This window comes from Notolabrus celidotus, chromosome 15 (assembly GCF_009762535.1).
Source record: "Notolabrus celidotus isolate fNotCel1 chromosome 15, fNotCel1.pri, whole genome shotgun sequence".
NCBI lineage: Eukaryota > Metazoa > Chordata > Actinopteri > Labriformes > Labridae > Notolabrus > Notolabrus celidotus.
The window spans coordinates 33,109,948-33,127,712 of NC_048286.1; the positions used below are offsets into that span (position 1 = coordinate 33,109,948).

Consider the following 17,765-nt stretch of genomic DNA (forward strand, 5'->3'; position numbering starts at 1 on the left):
CTGGTCCGGTTCTGATTCGGTTCTGGTTCGGTTTGCTTGAGTTTGGTTCTGGTTCTGCTTGAGTTTGCTTGAGTTTGGTTCTGGTTCTGTTTGCTTAAGTTTAGTTCTGGTTCTAACCCTAACCCTAATCATAACCCTAACCTTAATCCTAACCCTAATCCAGCCCTAACCCTAACCCTAATCACAACCCCAGGTTCTGGTTCTGTGGATATGTTTGCAGTTTTTTGTTAATAATAAAAAAGTTTGATTAAAATATTAAACAAAGGTAAGAATGGTTTTGTAACAGAATAAATGCACAAAACTGGTCAGTTATAAGTCTTAAAACTTATAAAAACACAGTTAAAGGCTTTTCAACACAAACCATTAGTTTTTAAGGTAAAATATTCGGCTACAAAAGATCCTAAATTAAGAGCCGTTCGGGAGTCGAAAGAGTCGGTTATTCTTTGGGAGCCGGCTCTCTGAAAAGAGCCGAACTTCCCATCACTAATCGGATGCCTTGCTTCCCTCAGGTGTGTCAGGAAGGAACAGACTTCATATCCCAGAAACCTTTGCGTGCGTTTATTCCCGCCTCCTCCTTCACCCTCACGACGGAGCAGGAAAGTGGAACAGTGCTCCCTTCAGGTTAAAAACTTCCTCTGAGTTATTTTAAATTCACTTTCTCGACGTGTCATCTTCATTCAGGTCGTTTTTGGAAGGTAAGAGAAACCTTGGTGACTTCTAAGACCCGTTATGAATCCTGTCTTTGAGCTACCTAGCTAGCTGTACAGTTAGCTTCATGATGCTAATGTTTGTGTTAGCTTTAAGGAGTGACTCAGATATCAGACACTTAGAGACACTTTGTGTGGACATGTCGAGTATTAAACTACAGGGTTTCTAACTTTGAGTGTCTGGCTAGAGTGAAAGTTTTATGACATGGACCTTATCACCATAGATATGTACGTTGACGCCACATTGACTGGCTGAGAGTACGTCAACGTCTCCGCCATGTTGAATGTGGCAATCTGCAAAGATGCGTGTAGCCAACAGATATACGTAGAAACATGGCTCCTGATTGTTGTTATTCAATTCAATTCAAAACCTTTATTTAAAAGACATTGAGGTTTCACTCATTTCCAATGTCGTCGAGATCACAGGCACATTAGAACAACAAACAAACAAACAAACAAACAAACAAACAAACACGATCATACACAAAATAATAGATTAATTAAAACAGATACAGTTTGAAACACAGTGGTCGGATATCAAAGTCTTAAACTCTGCAAAAGAAGGAATGGATTTCAGCTTCAAAGTCTGTTGGAAGGTATTCCATTATTTAGGGGCATCAATGGCCACATATATATATTTATATATGTGGCCATATAATATATATATTTATATATTATATGGCCACATATGCAAATATATATTATATGGCCACATATATAAATATATATATTATATGGCCACATATGTAAATATATATATTATATGGCCACATATATAAATATATATATTATATGGCCACATATATAAATATATATATTATATGGCCACATATGTAAATATATATATTATATGGCCACATATATAAATATAAATATTATATGGCCACATATGTAAATATATATATTATATGGCCTCATATATACATTATATGGCCACATATATAAATATATATATTATATGGCCACATATGTAAATATATATATTATATGGCCACATATGTAAATATATATATTATATGGCCACATATATAAATATATATATGTGGCCACATATGTAAATATATATATATATATATATATATATATATATATTATTTGGCCACATATGTAAATATATATATTATATGGGCACATATGTAAATATATATATTATATGGCCACATATGTAAATTTGACTTATTACCATCAGCAGAGCTTTCCAAGTATACGCCACAAATATTTTGTAGAAGTCTCCACAGCCTTAACATTAACTTTTAAAAACTCCTTCACTGTTTAAGGGTCGTTGACAAATAAGCCTCAAAGAAGTTTTTTTTAAAGTGTTTCCAGAATGGTTGCAATGCATTTTTTTGTGTCTGGAATAATGTATTCAACAAGGCTTGTTTGAACACATGTTTTTTTAAGTGTTTAAATTTGTATTTTTTTTACCCTTTTCTTAACTCGGGAACACCCTAAAATATGTCAGGTGGCGCAACCAGAGATTTGTCAAAATCTATGTACTTACCTATCATTTATTCTAACTGACAGTTTTAGGAAGTATCCCCGTCGACCATTTCCTGTCTCTCTTCAGCTGTCCTGTAAAAAAAATAAAGGCAAAAAGGCCAAGAAATATATATATTTTTAAAAAATGAGTAAAGTGATCAAAGTGAAACAGAGATATTTTGGGAATATAACAGTATAACAGTAACTACTGCATGTTTTATTTCATGAAATAATATCATTATACAATTCAAAAATGTCTTTAACTTCTGTTATGTAGTTTATTTATCATTCCACTGCTACAAAGCAGACTCGCTGCCAGATACAGCCTTTTATTAATTTGATGAACAGACTTTGTTCCTTTTTTTCAAACAATTTTCGTTTTTAGTACTTACATTAATTTAAATCTTTTCTTGTATAAACGGTTGATCAAAACGAGTTAAATGCAACTGTACATTTATTTTTTTCAAAAAACCCAGTTTTCACATCTTTTAAAAAAAAAATTATTATTTGCATTTTCAAGATTATTACATACAGTTAGTCAAACGAAGAAAAAAACAGACAGTTTTCACATCTATTTTAATCAGTTTACACGAAAGACCCGCCACATTCAATGTACGATACGATGTACTTTATTGTCCCCGTAGGGAAATTTGTCTTTGACATCAGTGCTGCACGTTACCTGCTCCTACAAAAATCACCACAATGACACAAGAACACATAAATAAATAAGACAAGTACAATAAATAATACACATTCATACAATACACAGCATACTCTTAAAGAGAGAGCACCATGACACTGTCCCCACCCTAACAGGCTATTTACTATTTAAAACTCTGATAGAGGTCGGCACAAAGGAGTTTTTAAAGCGATTCAATTTACACTTGGGGACTCTGTACCTTCTTCCGGATGGTAAAAGTTCACACTGAGAGTAAAGGATGTGCAACGGGTCTCCAAGTATTCTCTGGGCCTGCCCAAGAACACACTGCTCATAAATGGCCTGTAGGGAAGGGTTGCCAGTCTTCCCTATGACCTTCCTGGCAGTCTGCACCAGGCGAGAGAGTTTGGTTTTGAGCTGAACAGAGAGGTTACCGTACCATGCTGTCATCCCATGCCTAATGATACTCTCCAGTACAGCCTGATAAAACAAAAACACAGCCTGCTGATTCACACCAAACACCCTGAGCCCACGTAAAAAGTACAATCTTTGCTGTATGCGGGAACACGGGTTATCAATGTGGGCCTCCCAGCTGAACTTAATATCCAGGTGGACACCTAAATATTTGTAGGAGCTGACCTGACAGATGTTTTTGTCACGAATAAGGACTGGAGTGTGATCACCCACAGAGCGAGGGTCAAACACCATCTCCTGTGTCTTCTTCACATTGATTTAAAGGTGGTTATCATCGCACCACTGAACAAAAGTCTGTATCTCAGTAAAGTATGACGAGAGACCTGAGTCCTGGTACAGCAGACTGAGAATGGCTGTATCATCTGAAAACTTAAAAATCAGATTACCAGGGAGGCTGCTGCTACATTCGTTAGTGTAGAGTGTAAAGAGGATAGGGGAACTCGCACAGCCTTGAGGTGCTCCAGTACTAATAGATTTGGTGTCAGAGAGGGTGGTGTTTATTTTGACATTTTGGGATCTGTTTGTTAAAAAAGAATAAAACCAATGTGGCGGACGCGCTGACGTATGTGAGCAGCGGTTAGGGTTATGTCACCACTTCTTTTGAAAGCACGACACTTTGGAACTGTGGAGACCAGTTTATGAGTTCCGAACTTGAAATGCCCCATTCTTGCCAGATGTAGGATTGCGGCTGCTCAACAGTTCAGGGACTCTGCAGGGAGGCCAGTCTATCACCCGGACTCTTCTACCATGCTGTTGTACTAAGAGCAGGATGTGGTTTGGCTTTAAATGAGCATCTCTCTCAAAGTGCTCCTCCTCCCTGAAATTAATCTTTGCTCACTAACCCCTCACTCTTCTTCCCGCTGTCAAACACAGCCAGCTCCACTCTGACCGTATGTTTTCTTTTTCCACTTTAGATCCGAAGTTTAAAGACGGATGTAAACGACAAGAGCTGACATCCACTGCACAAACGCTTTGTGTAGATCAAAGTTTCAAAGAAGCTCAGACAGAAATGGCCCAGAAAGAGGTTCAGCTGGACGAGGAAACGATATCTTGTTCCATCTGTCTGGATCTACTCAAGGATCCGGTGACTACCTCCTGTGGACACAGCTACTGCAAGAGGTGTATTGAATCCCACTGGGATACACAGGATGAGAAGACCGACTTCAGCTGCCCTCAGTGTAGGCAGACCTTCACACCGAGGCCTGTCCTGAGGAAAAACACAATTCTAGCAGTTTTAGTGGAGGAGCTGAAGAAGACTGGACTCCAAGCTGCTCCTGCTGATCACTGCTATGCTGGACCTGAAGATGTGGCCTGTGACGTCTGCACCGGGAGGAAACGGAAAGCCTGCAACTCATGTCTAGTCTGCCTGGTCTCTTACTGTGAGAAACACCTCCAGCCTCATTTTGAAGTCCCTCCATTGAAGAAACACAAGCTGGTGGAGCCCTCCAAGAAGCTCCAGGAGAACGTCTGCTCTCGTCATGATGAGGTGATGAAGATATTCTGCCGTACTGATCAGCAGTCTATCTGTTATCTCTGTTTAATGGACGAACATAAAGGCCACGACACGGTCTCAGCTGCAGCAGAAAGGACTGAGAGGCAGAGAGAGCTCGAGGGGAGTCGACTAAACATCCAGCAGAGAATCCAGGACAGAGCGAAAGATGTGAAGCTGCTTCAACAGGAGGTGGAGGCTATCAACGGCTCCGCTGATAAAGCAGTGGAGCACAGTGAGGAGATGTTCACTGAGCTGATCCGTCTCATGGAGAAAAGACGCTCTGATGTGAAGCAGCGGGTCAGATCTCAGCAGGAAACTGAAGTGAGTCGAGTCAAAGAGCTTCAGGAGAAGCTGGAGCAGGAGATCACTGAGCTGAAGAGGAGAGACGCTGAGCTGCAGAAGCTGGCACACACAGAGGACCACAACCAGTTTCTACAGGACTACCCCTCACTGTCAGCACTCAGTGGATCTACACACTCATCCAGCATCAAGACCCGTCCTCTGAAGTACTTTGAGGACATGACAGCGGCTGTGTCAGGAGTCAGAGATAAACTACATGACGCTCTGAGAGAGGGATGGACATACGTCTGCGTTTTACAGTTAAAACCAAGACCAGAACCAGAACCTAACACCAGAGCTGACTTATTAAAATATGCATGTGATATCACACTGGATCCAAACACAGCACATCATCATGTGTTATTATCTAAGAGGAACAAAAAAGCAACATTAATGATTAAAAAACAGTCTCATTCTAGTCACCCAGACAGATTCATGGATTATTGGCAGGTCCTGAGTAACGAGAGTCTGACTGGACGTTGTTACTGGGAGGTGAAGTGGAAAGGAGGAGTTTATGTCGCACTCTCATACAAGAACATCAGCAGAGCAGAGAGCTCGGTTGAATGTGTGTTTGGGCACAGCGACAAATCTTGGGCGTTAGATTGTGACAACAAAAGTTATAACTTCTGGCACTGTCAAGTCAGCGCTGCTCTCCCAGGTCCTCGGTCCTCCAGAGTAGGAGTGTACGTGGATCACGGAGCAGGTATTGTGTCCTTGTACAGCATCACTGGAACCATGACTCGCCTCTACAGATACCAGACCACATTCACTCAGCCTCTCTATGCTGGAATCGGGTTTTATTATCCTGAAGACACGGCTGAGTTCTGTAAACTGAAAAAATAGATAGAAGTCATTTAAGAGACCTAACGTGATGTAAAGTGTCGGTCCATCACAGTCTGTACATTCATAACAAAAATAAGGTGACCAAGAAATATTAAACTGAGGTGGACCCATGATGGTTTAAACTCCCTCTTTTGTCTTCTTCTCTATGACGTGGTTTAAACGTTCCTTGTTTTGTTTTTGTATATCTGAAACCTAGACGTGAACGTTTTTATCAACGCTGTGTAAAAAGGGAGGTGTAATTAGTCGGTCACAATTTGACCTTCTTTTAGTCTTTACTCTGATTTATTTGTTCTTCAAATCAAATGTGTTTGTGCCTTTTTTGGGGGGTGAAATAGTTAAAGCAGAGAAATACTTTTGCTACTACTTTCCTTTCTAACGTATGTTATGACAAGAAATCTATGAGCACTTTTTGTCAGTCCAAAGGTTGTTGTGATGAGGCGCTGAGAGGTTTTATAAGACTTAACAAGATACATTCTTTTGACATTGCTGAGATTCTGATTGTGTGGATAAAGTGACCCTGCTCATGAAATCTCTGAACTTTACTGATCTGATTTGTGAGCAAACTGAAGTTTGACATCATAAATAAACAAACATGAACAGAGTGTTTTCTTCATGTCGTCATTGCAGGCTGTCAAACATGTCCATGTTTGGAGCTGAAGAGCATTTGTCCTCAAGTCTCTGTCCTTTTCAGTTCTCTTCAGCTTTGTCTGAGAACTGAGTCTGTTCTTTCATTTTTCACTTTTTTAAAACCAACATTTTATGTAGCATTGTCTTCTTTTCTATCTTTCCCACGTGCCCTGAATGCAGCAGCACAATAGCTGACATGAGTAAAGTCGGCAAGAATTCTAGAAACAAAGCCAGAATTCTGAGATCAAAGACAGAATTTTAAGGACAAATTCAGAATCCTGAACATAAAGCCAAATTCAGAATTCTGAGATCAAAGCCAGAATTCTAGAATCCAAGCAGTGATTCCGAGATGAAAGATCAAAGTCTATTCTACCTTACATTTCCCATGTGCCCTGAATGCAGCAGCACAATAGCTGACATGAGTATGGTGAGAATGAGGTGACGTTTATTTGATGTGTCTCTCTGAAGTCTGAGATCAAAGCAAGAATACTGAGATAAAACCAGGGGTCTAAGACCAAAGACAGAATTCTGAGATCAAAGTCTGAGTTCTAGAATCAAAGCCGTGATTCTGAGATCAGAGTCTATTCTATCCTATGTCTCCCATGTGCCGTGAACTAACTTACATAATACGATATAACAACACACATTAAAAGGTTTTCGTACCTTCCCTCGGAGAGCATCCAGGCAGGTTCACAGCTGTACTGTGGAAACTGAAGCTCAACACATGAGGGCGCTGTTATACTGCTAACCAAGGATGTGGAGACACGATGCACTTCAAACGCCTTCACTCTGGTTGTGCAAAGGTGAATCATGGGAATTGAAGTCATGGAGAGAATAGGGCAATATTTGGTGTCACTTTGAAAGGGTACAAATATCACATTTTTGATATGTAGTGCTCGTAAGCGGCTTTATTACCCAGATTTCTTCATAATCACCTAGCTGTTAAATACTCAATCCTTTAAAAATAAATGAGGCAGACGTCTCTGCTTTGAACATTGTTGCTGTTATCACTCCTTCTTCTGGTTTAAGTGACTTTGTAGAGATCAGCAGCTTAGAGATGCTCTCACCAGCTCTGGATCACAGGACAGGATGTAGCTCCACTCTTCCCTCTCAGAGATGGTCGGGGTCCAGTAGCTCCTCAGGATGCTCTCACATCCGGGGCCTCTCTCAAGACCAGCCTAAGACCACACTAACGTTCTTACCACAGTGTCAACAGTCCAACATTCTGCTTTGATCTATTCTGTTCCATTCTGCTTTGATCTATTCTGTTTCGTTCTGCTTTGATCTATTCTGTTCCGTTCTGCTTTAATCTATTCTGCTTTGATCTATTCTGTTCCGTTCTGCTTTAATCTATACTGTTCCGTTCTGCTTTGATCTATTCTGTTCCGTTCTGCTTTGATCTATTCTGTTCCGTTCTGCTTTGATCTATTCTGTTCCGTTCTGCTTTGATCTATTCTGTTTTGCTTTGATCTATTCCTTTCTGCTTTGATCTAATCTATTCTGCTTCGATCTATTCTGTTCTTTTCTGCTTTGATCTATTCTACTTTTACTTATTCTGTTCCATTCTGCCTTAATCTATTCTATTCTGCTTTGATTTATTCCTTTCTGCTTTGATCTATTCTATTCTGCTGATCTATTCTGTTCTGCTTCGATCTATTCTGTTCCGTTCTGCTTTGATCTATTCTATTCCTTTCTGCTTTGATCTATTTTGTTCCGTTCTGCTTTGATCTATTCTGTTTTGCTTCGATCTATTCTGTTCCGTTCTGCTTTGATCTATTCTATTCCTTTCTGCTTTGATCTATTCTGTTCTGCTTCGATCTATTCTATTCTACTTTGACTTATTCTGTTCCATTCTGCCTTGATCTATTCTATTCTGTTCTGCTTTAATCTTTTCTGTTCCTTAAGTGGACTTTTGAGGAACTGCAGTTTTTAGGACTTCTGCATTGGCTTCATTTCTTTTAGTCGGAGGTTGCCGCTTGGTTAATTGACGAGTTCAGTCTCTTAAATTAACGACTTTTTTTCTCAGTAATTCCGACTTTAATCTAAGTTTACGTCTTTTTTGCTAATTAATGATGTTTGCTTATAAAATTCCGAATTTTTTTCTCTTAACATTTTTCTCAAAATAATGCAACTATTTCCACAACATTAAGACTCTTGAAACCTCAAATATTTTTCATCCTACTTGCGGCTCTCCTTCGTAGAGAAGCTAAAAATATGAGATTTGTTAGCGGAACATATTTTCAGAAGAAGTTGAAAAACAAACAGCGGCTCTTCAACAGTGCCTAAATCTTTATTTTTCAGTAAGCTACATTTTTTCTCCAAATTAGACAGTTTTACATCATGACACAGAGTAACTTAAATTATCTATAGCTGACATGTACGCTTGATTCCAGTCTCGATGGAAGAATAGACCAAAAAAAAGAAAGAAAAATCAAGATGAAAACAAAGAAGAAGCCCTCTTGAACGCTGCCTCCATCCCACATCTGTTAAAGGTGTCGTTAGGCAAAGTTATCAGTCCGAACCCCAACGTGATGGGGGTCATCGATTGTCCACAGCTGTTAGCGTAGCAGGGTACGAGTGTTAATGAGCTAAACCACAGTGAGTTGATAAAGACATGGAGTCTCGTTCCAGTCAGTTGGTGTGCATTTTATCTTTGACAAAGAAAAAACACACAACCTCAAGGGAGTCCTTTTTTTACGACAAGATGCAACCCTCGAGTTAAAAAAACCCAAAACAACAGCAATAAAATAAAATAAAAAATGGCACTGTCAAAAACGGGAAAACAGGAGGGAGGAGTCAGAGAGCTGAGGCGACCGACCGACAGGCTGATATGAGGCTCCATGTGGAAGTCCATGAGAAGGAGGAGCTTCTCAAAACGCCACAAATGGAGCGTTTGTGTTCATGATACAGGAGAGGCGTGCAGAAACTCGCGGCCGCCAGAGTGAGGAGATCCCTTCAGGAGCGGTACCATGCAGTCTGAGGAACCGCACTTTAGGAAAAGAGTCCACCCCGCCCGCTCCCCCCCCACCACACATTTGCGTCGGTCTGGGTTTTTATGGGTGGTACATTTTTAATTATTCCACACATGCACACAATCACAGTTCAGGATGCCCAGTTTGTTATCAGCTTCTCAAAAGTTCAGAGGTCAAACATGCCGCGACCTCAGCAGGGATCGACCGCAAAGTTACAATGCACAGAATCTGCTCCTACAGTCAGTGGTGTCACATTGTAGAGTTCTCCTGATGCGAGAAGTCTTTGATGGACTTTCAAAAGGAAACAAAAAAAAAACAACAACAAGAAAATCACATCTTAAAAAAAACAAAACGAAAAACTAAAGCCGAGATGGCAAGCGCTCAGCTATGTACAGGTTTAACTGCCCAGTAAAGACAAAAACAACAGCTGGATAATGGCACAGTTATTGGTTTTCTTTGCCACATCAAAATGCAGTCCACATGTGATCAAATGGTTTTAACAGACATCTCAACCTGCGGGTGTCACTGTACTGAACGTGCAGGAACACTCGCTCTGAAACCTGAAAACAAAAACAAAGAGTGATTCCAGTTGAGCCTCTGCTTCTGTGCCCCCACTCCCCCAAAAAACAACAAAACAAATAAAAAGCCAAAGAAGAAAACACTTTGAACATTTGTTTCTCAGGAAGGGGGAAGCGATGAAAGCGGACGATCGTGAACCGGAAACCAAACCGCTCAAGAAACAGACGTGAAAACACCGAGCAGGTTTCAGTTTGTGTCCGTCTGGTAGCTGCATCAACACCCTGGGAGGGAACTTTAAAGCTCAACCTGCTACGACGACAACTAACCGCATATTTCGCTCCATTTCCCAAAAGAGCTTCTAAAGAAATGTGCCAAAACGTACAATCCATGGGGCCTTCAAATTTGCGGTCGTCTTTGCAGGTTGGCTTCTTGAAACATTTACCCCCCCGCCCTCGAGTGTTGCTGCTGCCGTACAAGCTGAAGGTGTGAAATGATCTGTGCTTTATCGTGCTTCGGCTCTGATAATGGGGCGCCAAGTATCAGATCAACCTTAAAGCACGGGAACAGGGGGCGTGTCCATCAGGCATCGCTCTTTAAGCTGGCTGTAAGAGGTCGGGCTAACATCGGCGCGCAACAACGTGGTGATGATACAGAGAGCCGACGTCCGCACAGCTTCTGCTTCTCGATTCTTTAATCAATCACCGATTTCTGTCCAGATCCAAGCTGTAGCTACGCACTGAACGTAGGAGAGCGAATGAAACCTCAACCTTTTCACATTCCACCAAAGTCCTTTAAGTTGGCGTACAACGTCCGGCATGATTTAGAACTTAGTTTCGGCACTTTTTGTGCGTATAAAACTTAAGTCGGATAATTTTATGATTGATCAAAGCAAAGATCTCGTACAGCTAGTTACATTAAGATCTTCAATAACTGACGATAATAAGCAAAACTCCCCTTCGATTAAATTCAAGTAAAACCACAAGTTCACGAAAGTCGGTGTTTAACGGCGGCTAGCCTGAAACATTACTTGATTCTGTTCATCGGAGCGGGAGCTGTCGTGTGCTAATAAGAGTAGCGCGGTATCTTCTAAGAGTTCATTTTAGAAAAAAGGGTGTAATTATTTTGTGTGTTTGTAAAGCACAAAAGTGGGAGGCATGGGGGGGTTGTTAGCCTAGCTTAGCATTGAAGCTCATAACAGGAAAAAGGCTAGCGCGGCTCGATTCAAGGATTAAAAAATTGCCTTGAAATCAGCGATTAAAAAAAGCTCATTGACTAACAGGAAACAGACGATACATGACGATGTATTCAGTTATGACATGTAACCTTTTCTTAGCTAACGGGAGCGGGGTGCAGCGACGGTTTCCGGAAGCCAAAAAAAAAAACTGGAAAAAAATCGAAAAAGGCAGAATTGAGCTTTTTCAGATTAACTCGCAACATGCTAGCTCTTTACTTAGCTAGGCTGACTCAAGCGCTTTATAGTCTAGTCTAAGGATGTGTGCGTTTCATCGACTTAACAGTTAAATGTCGTCACCCTCGCTAGTCAGCTGCAGAATTATCAGTCGGTTAAAAGAAGTTAATACTTTTTAAATGTCAGTCGTAGCCGTGTCTAAGCTGTAGCGCAGCCGCCAGCCACTAAACAACGCTTTAACCACAGTTAACGTCTGCTGCCATACTGCTCTAAAGCTCTACTACCTGGATGTAAACGAGCACAGGTGACAGATCACGCGTGGTTTGTCAGTATGTTGACCTTGTGATGTCGGCTGTGTCTGGTTAAACTGACACACTCCACCAGAGCGATGAGGAACCAGCACAGGTGGTGGTGCTAGCTCTGCTAGTGTTAGCCACACTCGGTAACTATTTGACATTGTGAACCGCCGACTCTGCGACCCTGTGTTAAATCAATTCAGCTTTTGGAGTTTTCTGACCTTTAGATTGGTGGGTTAATCGGAATTAACATTTTTGGGAAGTCACATTTGAAAGTGCGCATCATTTTCCCCGACTCTGCTTTGTCTCAAAGTCTATTCACAAAGAGTCATAAATCATCCTGCTCTTGTTTCGCGTCTGATTGTGGAGATGAGCTGTCGGCGTCACCCTGACCAAGCTTGTATGGACACACTGCAGTTTGAATAAAAGTTGCACACGTATAAATATCATCACCACATCTATTTGAGTATTAGGTATTAGTGTCATCGTCTACATGTTGATAACGCTTACGTCAGAAAACATCTTTCATTTTCTAATGATCTGGTTATTATAACAGTAATATTCAAAGATATTTCTTCAAAGATATTTAAAGAAAGTCGCTCTTTCTTAAAGATCCGGTCTGAACGGTGACAGAAAATAAAAGCCAGAGCTTAAAAAGAGGATGTCGGTGGACACGCAGCTTTGCGATGTTTGTAATAAAAGATGCTTGTCAGTACCACAGGCTCTTTCCAATTAGTGCACAGTGAAAAGGGGGAGGGGCTAAGGACACACCTGTATGCCCAGGTGCAAAAAATAAAATAAAAAATGGAATGCAAGACAACAAACGAAAACATGAAAATGTACAATCAGACAACCTGCCCACGCTGCAGAGTGGAGCAGAATTCAAGCTCCGCACACCCAAACTATAAACAAAAACAAAACAAAAAATTCAACAAAAATATTTCCAAAAAGCACAACATTACGTTTTTTTTTTTAATATCCTACATCCAGCTTGATAGCAACATTAATAATTCAACAAGATCAATATATTTTTAATAATCATTTTAAGGTACCTCTTATATTTTTCTGAGTATTTACAACTGTACAAGCAAAGCACACACTTCAAAGTGCACAAATTTAATACAGTATTGACTAGTTTTGCATTTACAAGGTTTATAATCTTCCCCAAAATAACAACCTGAAACTATCAAACAAGAAACAAAAAGCAACAATCAAAATGATTCTTTTCGTACATTTTACAAAAACAGGGAAAAGAAGAAAATGCTGCTAAGTGTGTTCTCTCTCTCTCTCTCTCTCTCTCTCTCTCTCTCTCTCTCTCTCTCTCTCTCTCTCTCTCTCTCTCTCTGTAAGACTTGTGACGTCTGAATACTTCCCACACTTCTTTAACATCTTGGGGATTTTTTTGAAAAGAAATAAACTCTATGCTTGTCTTGTATAAAAGTTAAGGCAAAGTCATTTTTCAAGTTTAAATAAAATTCAAGTTTCTCAAACACTGGATGGACATTTTTTTTTTTACATTTAGAGACGGCGAAGCGTCTCTATTCTTTTCCTCTCCCTAAAAAAAAGAAAAGGGTAACGATATTTCTCATGGAATAAACAGCATTGGTTTATAAATATGTGGATATGGTGCATTTGTATCTTTTTTTCTTTTTTTTTTTTCCATTTCCACCGATGAGAAAAATAGCAAAAACGAAAAGAATCGACCAATCCAAGTGCATCTCAGTCCTTCAAAAGAAAAATCCAAAAATAGATTTTTTTTTTTTAGCAAACTCAAGATTTAGCGTCCAAATCAAAAGCAGCTATGAGCAGGAGTACAGGCTTGTAAATAAAGCTTTCCCTTCTCCAGATGGGCTCCTGTTTTCTCTTAGTGGGATTACCCAGAATGCTTCTTGTTGCAGGAAGACTTTGGCGAGACATGCATGGTCCCACGTGGAGTAGGTTTTTATTGTGTGTATAGTACAGTGGTTTTTTTTAAGGATGGTTTGCATCTGAGGTGAAAGATTAACCCGAGCACACAAAGGGAAAAGATTACGCCCCCCCCCCCTCCAAAAAACACCAACTTCAGAATCCACCTCCGTCCTGCTTCTATCAAAGACCGCTTCCTCTACCTCCTCCCTCAGACCGCTTCAGTTTAAAAAGTCCAAGACTTGGTTTGGTTATCTGCAAAAGTGGCTGCTACAGTAGACAGACGTCCCAACCAAAGCCTAAATTTAACAACAACCCCTCCCCCCTACTTCGCCGCCGCCGCCATCTGCACTCGTACCACGCAAATCACAAAAGGTCCACCAGATCCTCCAGACCTCCTCAAAAACCTAACCATGTGGTGTCTCCGTTCAGAAGGTGAGTAAAGGATGGTTTCTCCTTTGACTCTGTGCTTTTAAAGTTCAGCTTCTGTCAGGCACGATGTCTCCGGGGGAACACAGGAGCGAAGCAGTAAGAGGACTGTGTGCTTAGAGACACTTTAAAACCCAGGACAGAAAATGTTGACATGTTCCAGGATGTTTGGTTCGTCAGCCCCCCCCCCCCCCCAAACCCCTACTCAATCTTGCTCACACTCCAATGTGGTCAACAACGTCCCAAAGAATCCCAAAACCACCTGTGACCTCCTGTTTGAGGTTCAGCCAAAGTATTCAAGATCTATCCAACCGTCTCACTTTCCTTATTCATCATTCTTTACAAGCACTCCCTCAACGACAACCCTCGTCCACACAGAAACAAAAAGGCCCAAAAAACCAAACCGTGCCCTCAAACGCTCAAACCCCATCGTATACGTCCAAAGAGACGTTCCTAAGATCATTTCCCTTTTGAAGCTTCAGGTCGGAAACATGAAGCTTTGGATTCTACAGAGCAGATCAAGTCCTGTAGACGTAAACCGGAGAGCTGAAGGTACCGATCCCCCGGGTTTGATGTTGAGCACCGCAGCTCGGGAGAAATCACCAGACGACATGCCGCTGTTTGAAAGAGTTTGAGGAAGAAACATCCCACTGCTGACTGAAGTCACTAAAACTCCAGTCTGGTGCGCTTCTTCTACTTCTACCTAAGCAGGATATTCAGCTTGAAAACACCTCCTCCTCCTCCTCCTCTCCTGTCAGGAGGAACACTGAACTGAGTGAAGATCTGAGAACTTGTCTGGCAGCTAGTGTTAATGGCCTCTCTTCTATAAGCAGCTCACCAGTGTTTCTTCACCTCCAATGAAGCGGTGTTCTCGTCCAGACTGGATTCTGAATCATCCCTGGTTTCCTTCCATCGTTCTCAAACACAAACAAGGCGAGAGGACGGCGTTGAAGCTTTTAGAAACGAGCTCTGCTTTAAATGTCGCCCCTCCAATGTCTTGTGAAATGTCTCCACCAGGAAAAACACCCTTTAAAAAGGATCACTCAGACATTTCTAAACCTGGGCTCGGGTACGCTTCCATACTTCAGTTTCTACATGACTCATTGGAAGTAAAGGTTTTTGCAAAGGGAGGGTGAAGACGGATGCAGAGGCGGAAAAACACCGAAAGGAAAAACGGCGAGTTCTCCAGGAGAACCGACGTCAGAATTACCAGAGACAACCGTTGAAGTGTCGCAGCCGCGGTTATAACAGCGTGTCTCTGAGTCGTACGATAAAAATCTGAGTGTTGTTCCTACTTTCTAACTGTGTGTAGTCGGACATGTCAGCAGACGGCCACAAGAGCGAAGGAGGAAGCGGACTCACGTGAAGACGGGAGTTGATTGAAAAGCTCCTCGTTGGAGAGACAGAGGAGGAGGAGCACTTACCTACTGAAGCGATTACAACACTTGTTTTTTGTTTTTTTTACCTGTTAGTCATTTCAATCCTATGACGATGTGAAGACGGGTCCCAGGTGTAAATATATCCGAGCTCCTTTTCAAACTTCAGGAAACTTCAACACAGTTAAGCAAGGAACGCGCAGATTCTTCCCAAGCAAAGTTTTTGGTTTCAGCCGTCCGTGAGGTCCTCCTGTCGGACACGACAACAGCACTGATCTCCTATGAGCCCTCAGACACAGGCGGCGCACTACTACAGCCAGCAGGGGGGAGCAGAGGGAGCAAAACAGCAGAGGATCAGATGCAAAACCTCAGCGACTGAAGCTGAAAACACACGACGAAGACGAAATCACTTTGAGACAGTGTAAACCGAACGATCCGAGTCTGCTTGTCATGAGATTGAGCTGTAAGATCTTGCATATGGATGTGAGTATGTATTAAAAAAAAGCACATTATGACCCATAATCAGGCTACATACAGTCGCACAACAGTGCCTCTTAACATGCAAACAAACCCTCACTATGGAGAGCCAACAAAGGTGGAGTCTGTACCCACGCTTTCCCATCATCCACTCACTCAGGGGGGGGGAGAGGGGGGCTTCCAACAATGCCCTGCTGCTGCTGCTGCTGCTGCACACACACAAGACTAATTTAACCCCACAAGGCCATTTAGACAGAATGAATAAATTTCAGTGTTTTCTGTGCCAACCTCCGGGCCGACACAACTACGTAATGCAAAAAAAGAGTAATGAGAAATAAAAGTGGAAATTAAAAAAAAGCAAATAAATAGAATAAAATGAAACGGTGCTCTACATGCACAGTAAAGTGCTTTTTGTCTGCAAGCCCTGATCCAGAAAAGAAGGCGTCCTCAATGCTCGTTTGTGACTGCTGATTCTGGGGTAGAAGTATTGAGTAGCCCTGACTTAGATTTCCTTTTTTTTTAATCGCATCTGCGGAGCGTGGTTTACGGGAAGGAGGCTCTCGCCCTACTGCGGAGATTTGGGCGGGGTGTGGTGGGGATCTTTGCTGGGGGTTTTCCCTGGGTGTGGGGGCGGCGAGGCCCACCGCCCAGCCGGCCTTCGGGCCTCCCTCGGGGGTCTGACGGCGGCTTTAGAGGAAGGGGGGTAAGTCTCTCTGGCGGCCTTTGTGTCCCCTGCGGGGGTGGAGGCATCGGGGCACTTCCGCTCCTCTCCTGCAGGGGCGGGGCAGGCTGGCTTGGCTTCCTTGGGGGCGGGTGGCTGCTGTGATGTCGGGGCGTCCTTCACCCGCTGGCAGATCTCAGCGTAGGAGGGCTTCCTCAGCTCCTGGCAGGGAAACGAGATCAACAACTGAGTCATGAAATATTCCACACAACACCTGCTCACTGCTCCTCCACTCACCTCCAACATTTAGAAGCAGGCAGGAGATTATTAACACAATCAGATATGGGACAGCCTTCGACGCCTTGCAGAGACGTATCCGGTCTTTAAAGGTGACATATCATGCAAAATGGACTTCTTAATGGTTCTCTACCTGAAATATGTGTCCCTGTCTACAAAGCCCCTGAAAAGTAAAAGAGTCCATTCTGCCCCTGTTCTGATTTCTCCACCTTTCTGTAAATGTGTGCTGAAACCAGCCGTTTCAGTTTTCAGCGTTTTTCGTACGTCACAACGCCATCCGGTCTGTAACAGGAAGTCAGAGCTCAGAGCTTGTTCAGCCCATAGACTGTATAAAATACAACTCAACCCCTCCTCCGTTTTTCATTCCCTGCACACGTGTGTGCTAACAAGGAGCTTAGGAGGGAGGCATGCTAGTTGTAGGCTGTCTTAATAAACACAAAGGTCGGTTTGACTCCCCACGTCTGCAGATTTGAAGATCTAGTGGATGATTTTTAGTTTTCATGGAAAAGTGCTAGCGCTAGTTAGCATAGACACATAGCTACATGTTCGTAGCTGTGTACCAAGACACGCGTCGACATACTGACAAATAAAACAACAAGAAACACTAAATCTGTGACCAATGGTTCAGAAAGGTCCTGCTGCAGGCGCCTCTCCATCAGGATCAGATTCTGGATCAGATTCAGAGGGTTGAAGTAACGCGGGTCTGTGAGCAGCCGTGTATATTCAGCCAACATGTAAACATTAGATCAACGTGCTGAAGAGCCGAGGCCACACCCACTCCGTGAGGGGGCGTGGTCAGAGAGCTC

The 17,765-nt window shown here is 42.2% G+C and overlaps 2 protein-coding genes across 3 annotated transcripts in view; one reads left to right on the forward strand and one right to left on the reverse strand.

The window, feature by feature from the left end:
* The first annotated feature begins 553 nt into the window (after window positions 1–553).
* LOC117826277 (tripartite motif-containing protein 16-like) lies at window positions 554–6,594 on the forward strand. Its single transcript, XM_034702229.1, has 2 exons — window positions 554–695; window positions 4,233–6,594. The coding sequence occupies exon 2, from the start codon at window positions 4,328–4,330 to the stop codon at window positions 5,990–5,992; it is 1,665 nt and encodes a 554-aa protein (XP_034558120.1). The 5' UTR covers window positions 554–695; window positions 4,233–4,327; the 3' UTR covers window positions 5,993–6,594.
* A 2,294-nt stretch (window positions 6,595–8,888) lies between these two features.
* The window catches only part of larp4b (La ribonucleoprotein 4B), a 43,316-nt gene continuing 34,439 nt past the window's right edge, over window positions 8,889–17,765 (reverse strand). For both annotated transcript variants that reach the window (XM_034702227.1, XM_034702228.1), the window contains one exon: window positions 8,889–16,884. In XM_034702227.1, the coding sequence (XP_034558118.1) occupies window positions 16,567–16,884 (318 nt within the window). In that variant the 3' untranslated portion in view covers window positions 8,889–16,566. The remainder of the gene's footprint in view (window positions 16,885–17,765) is intronic.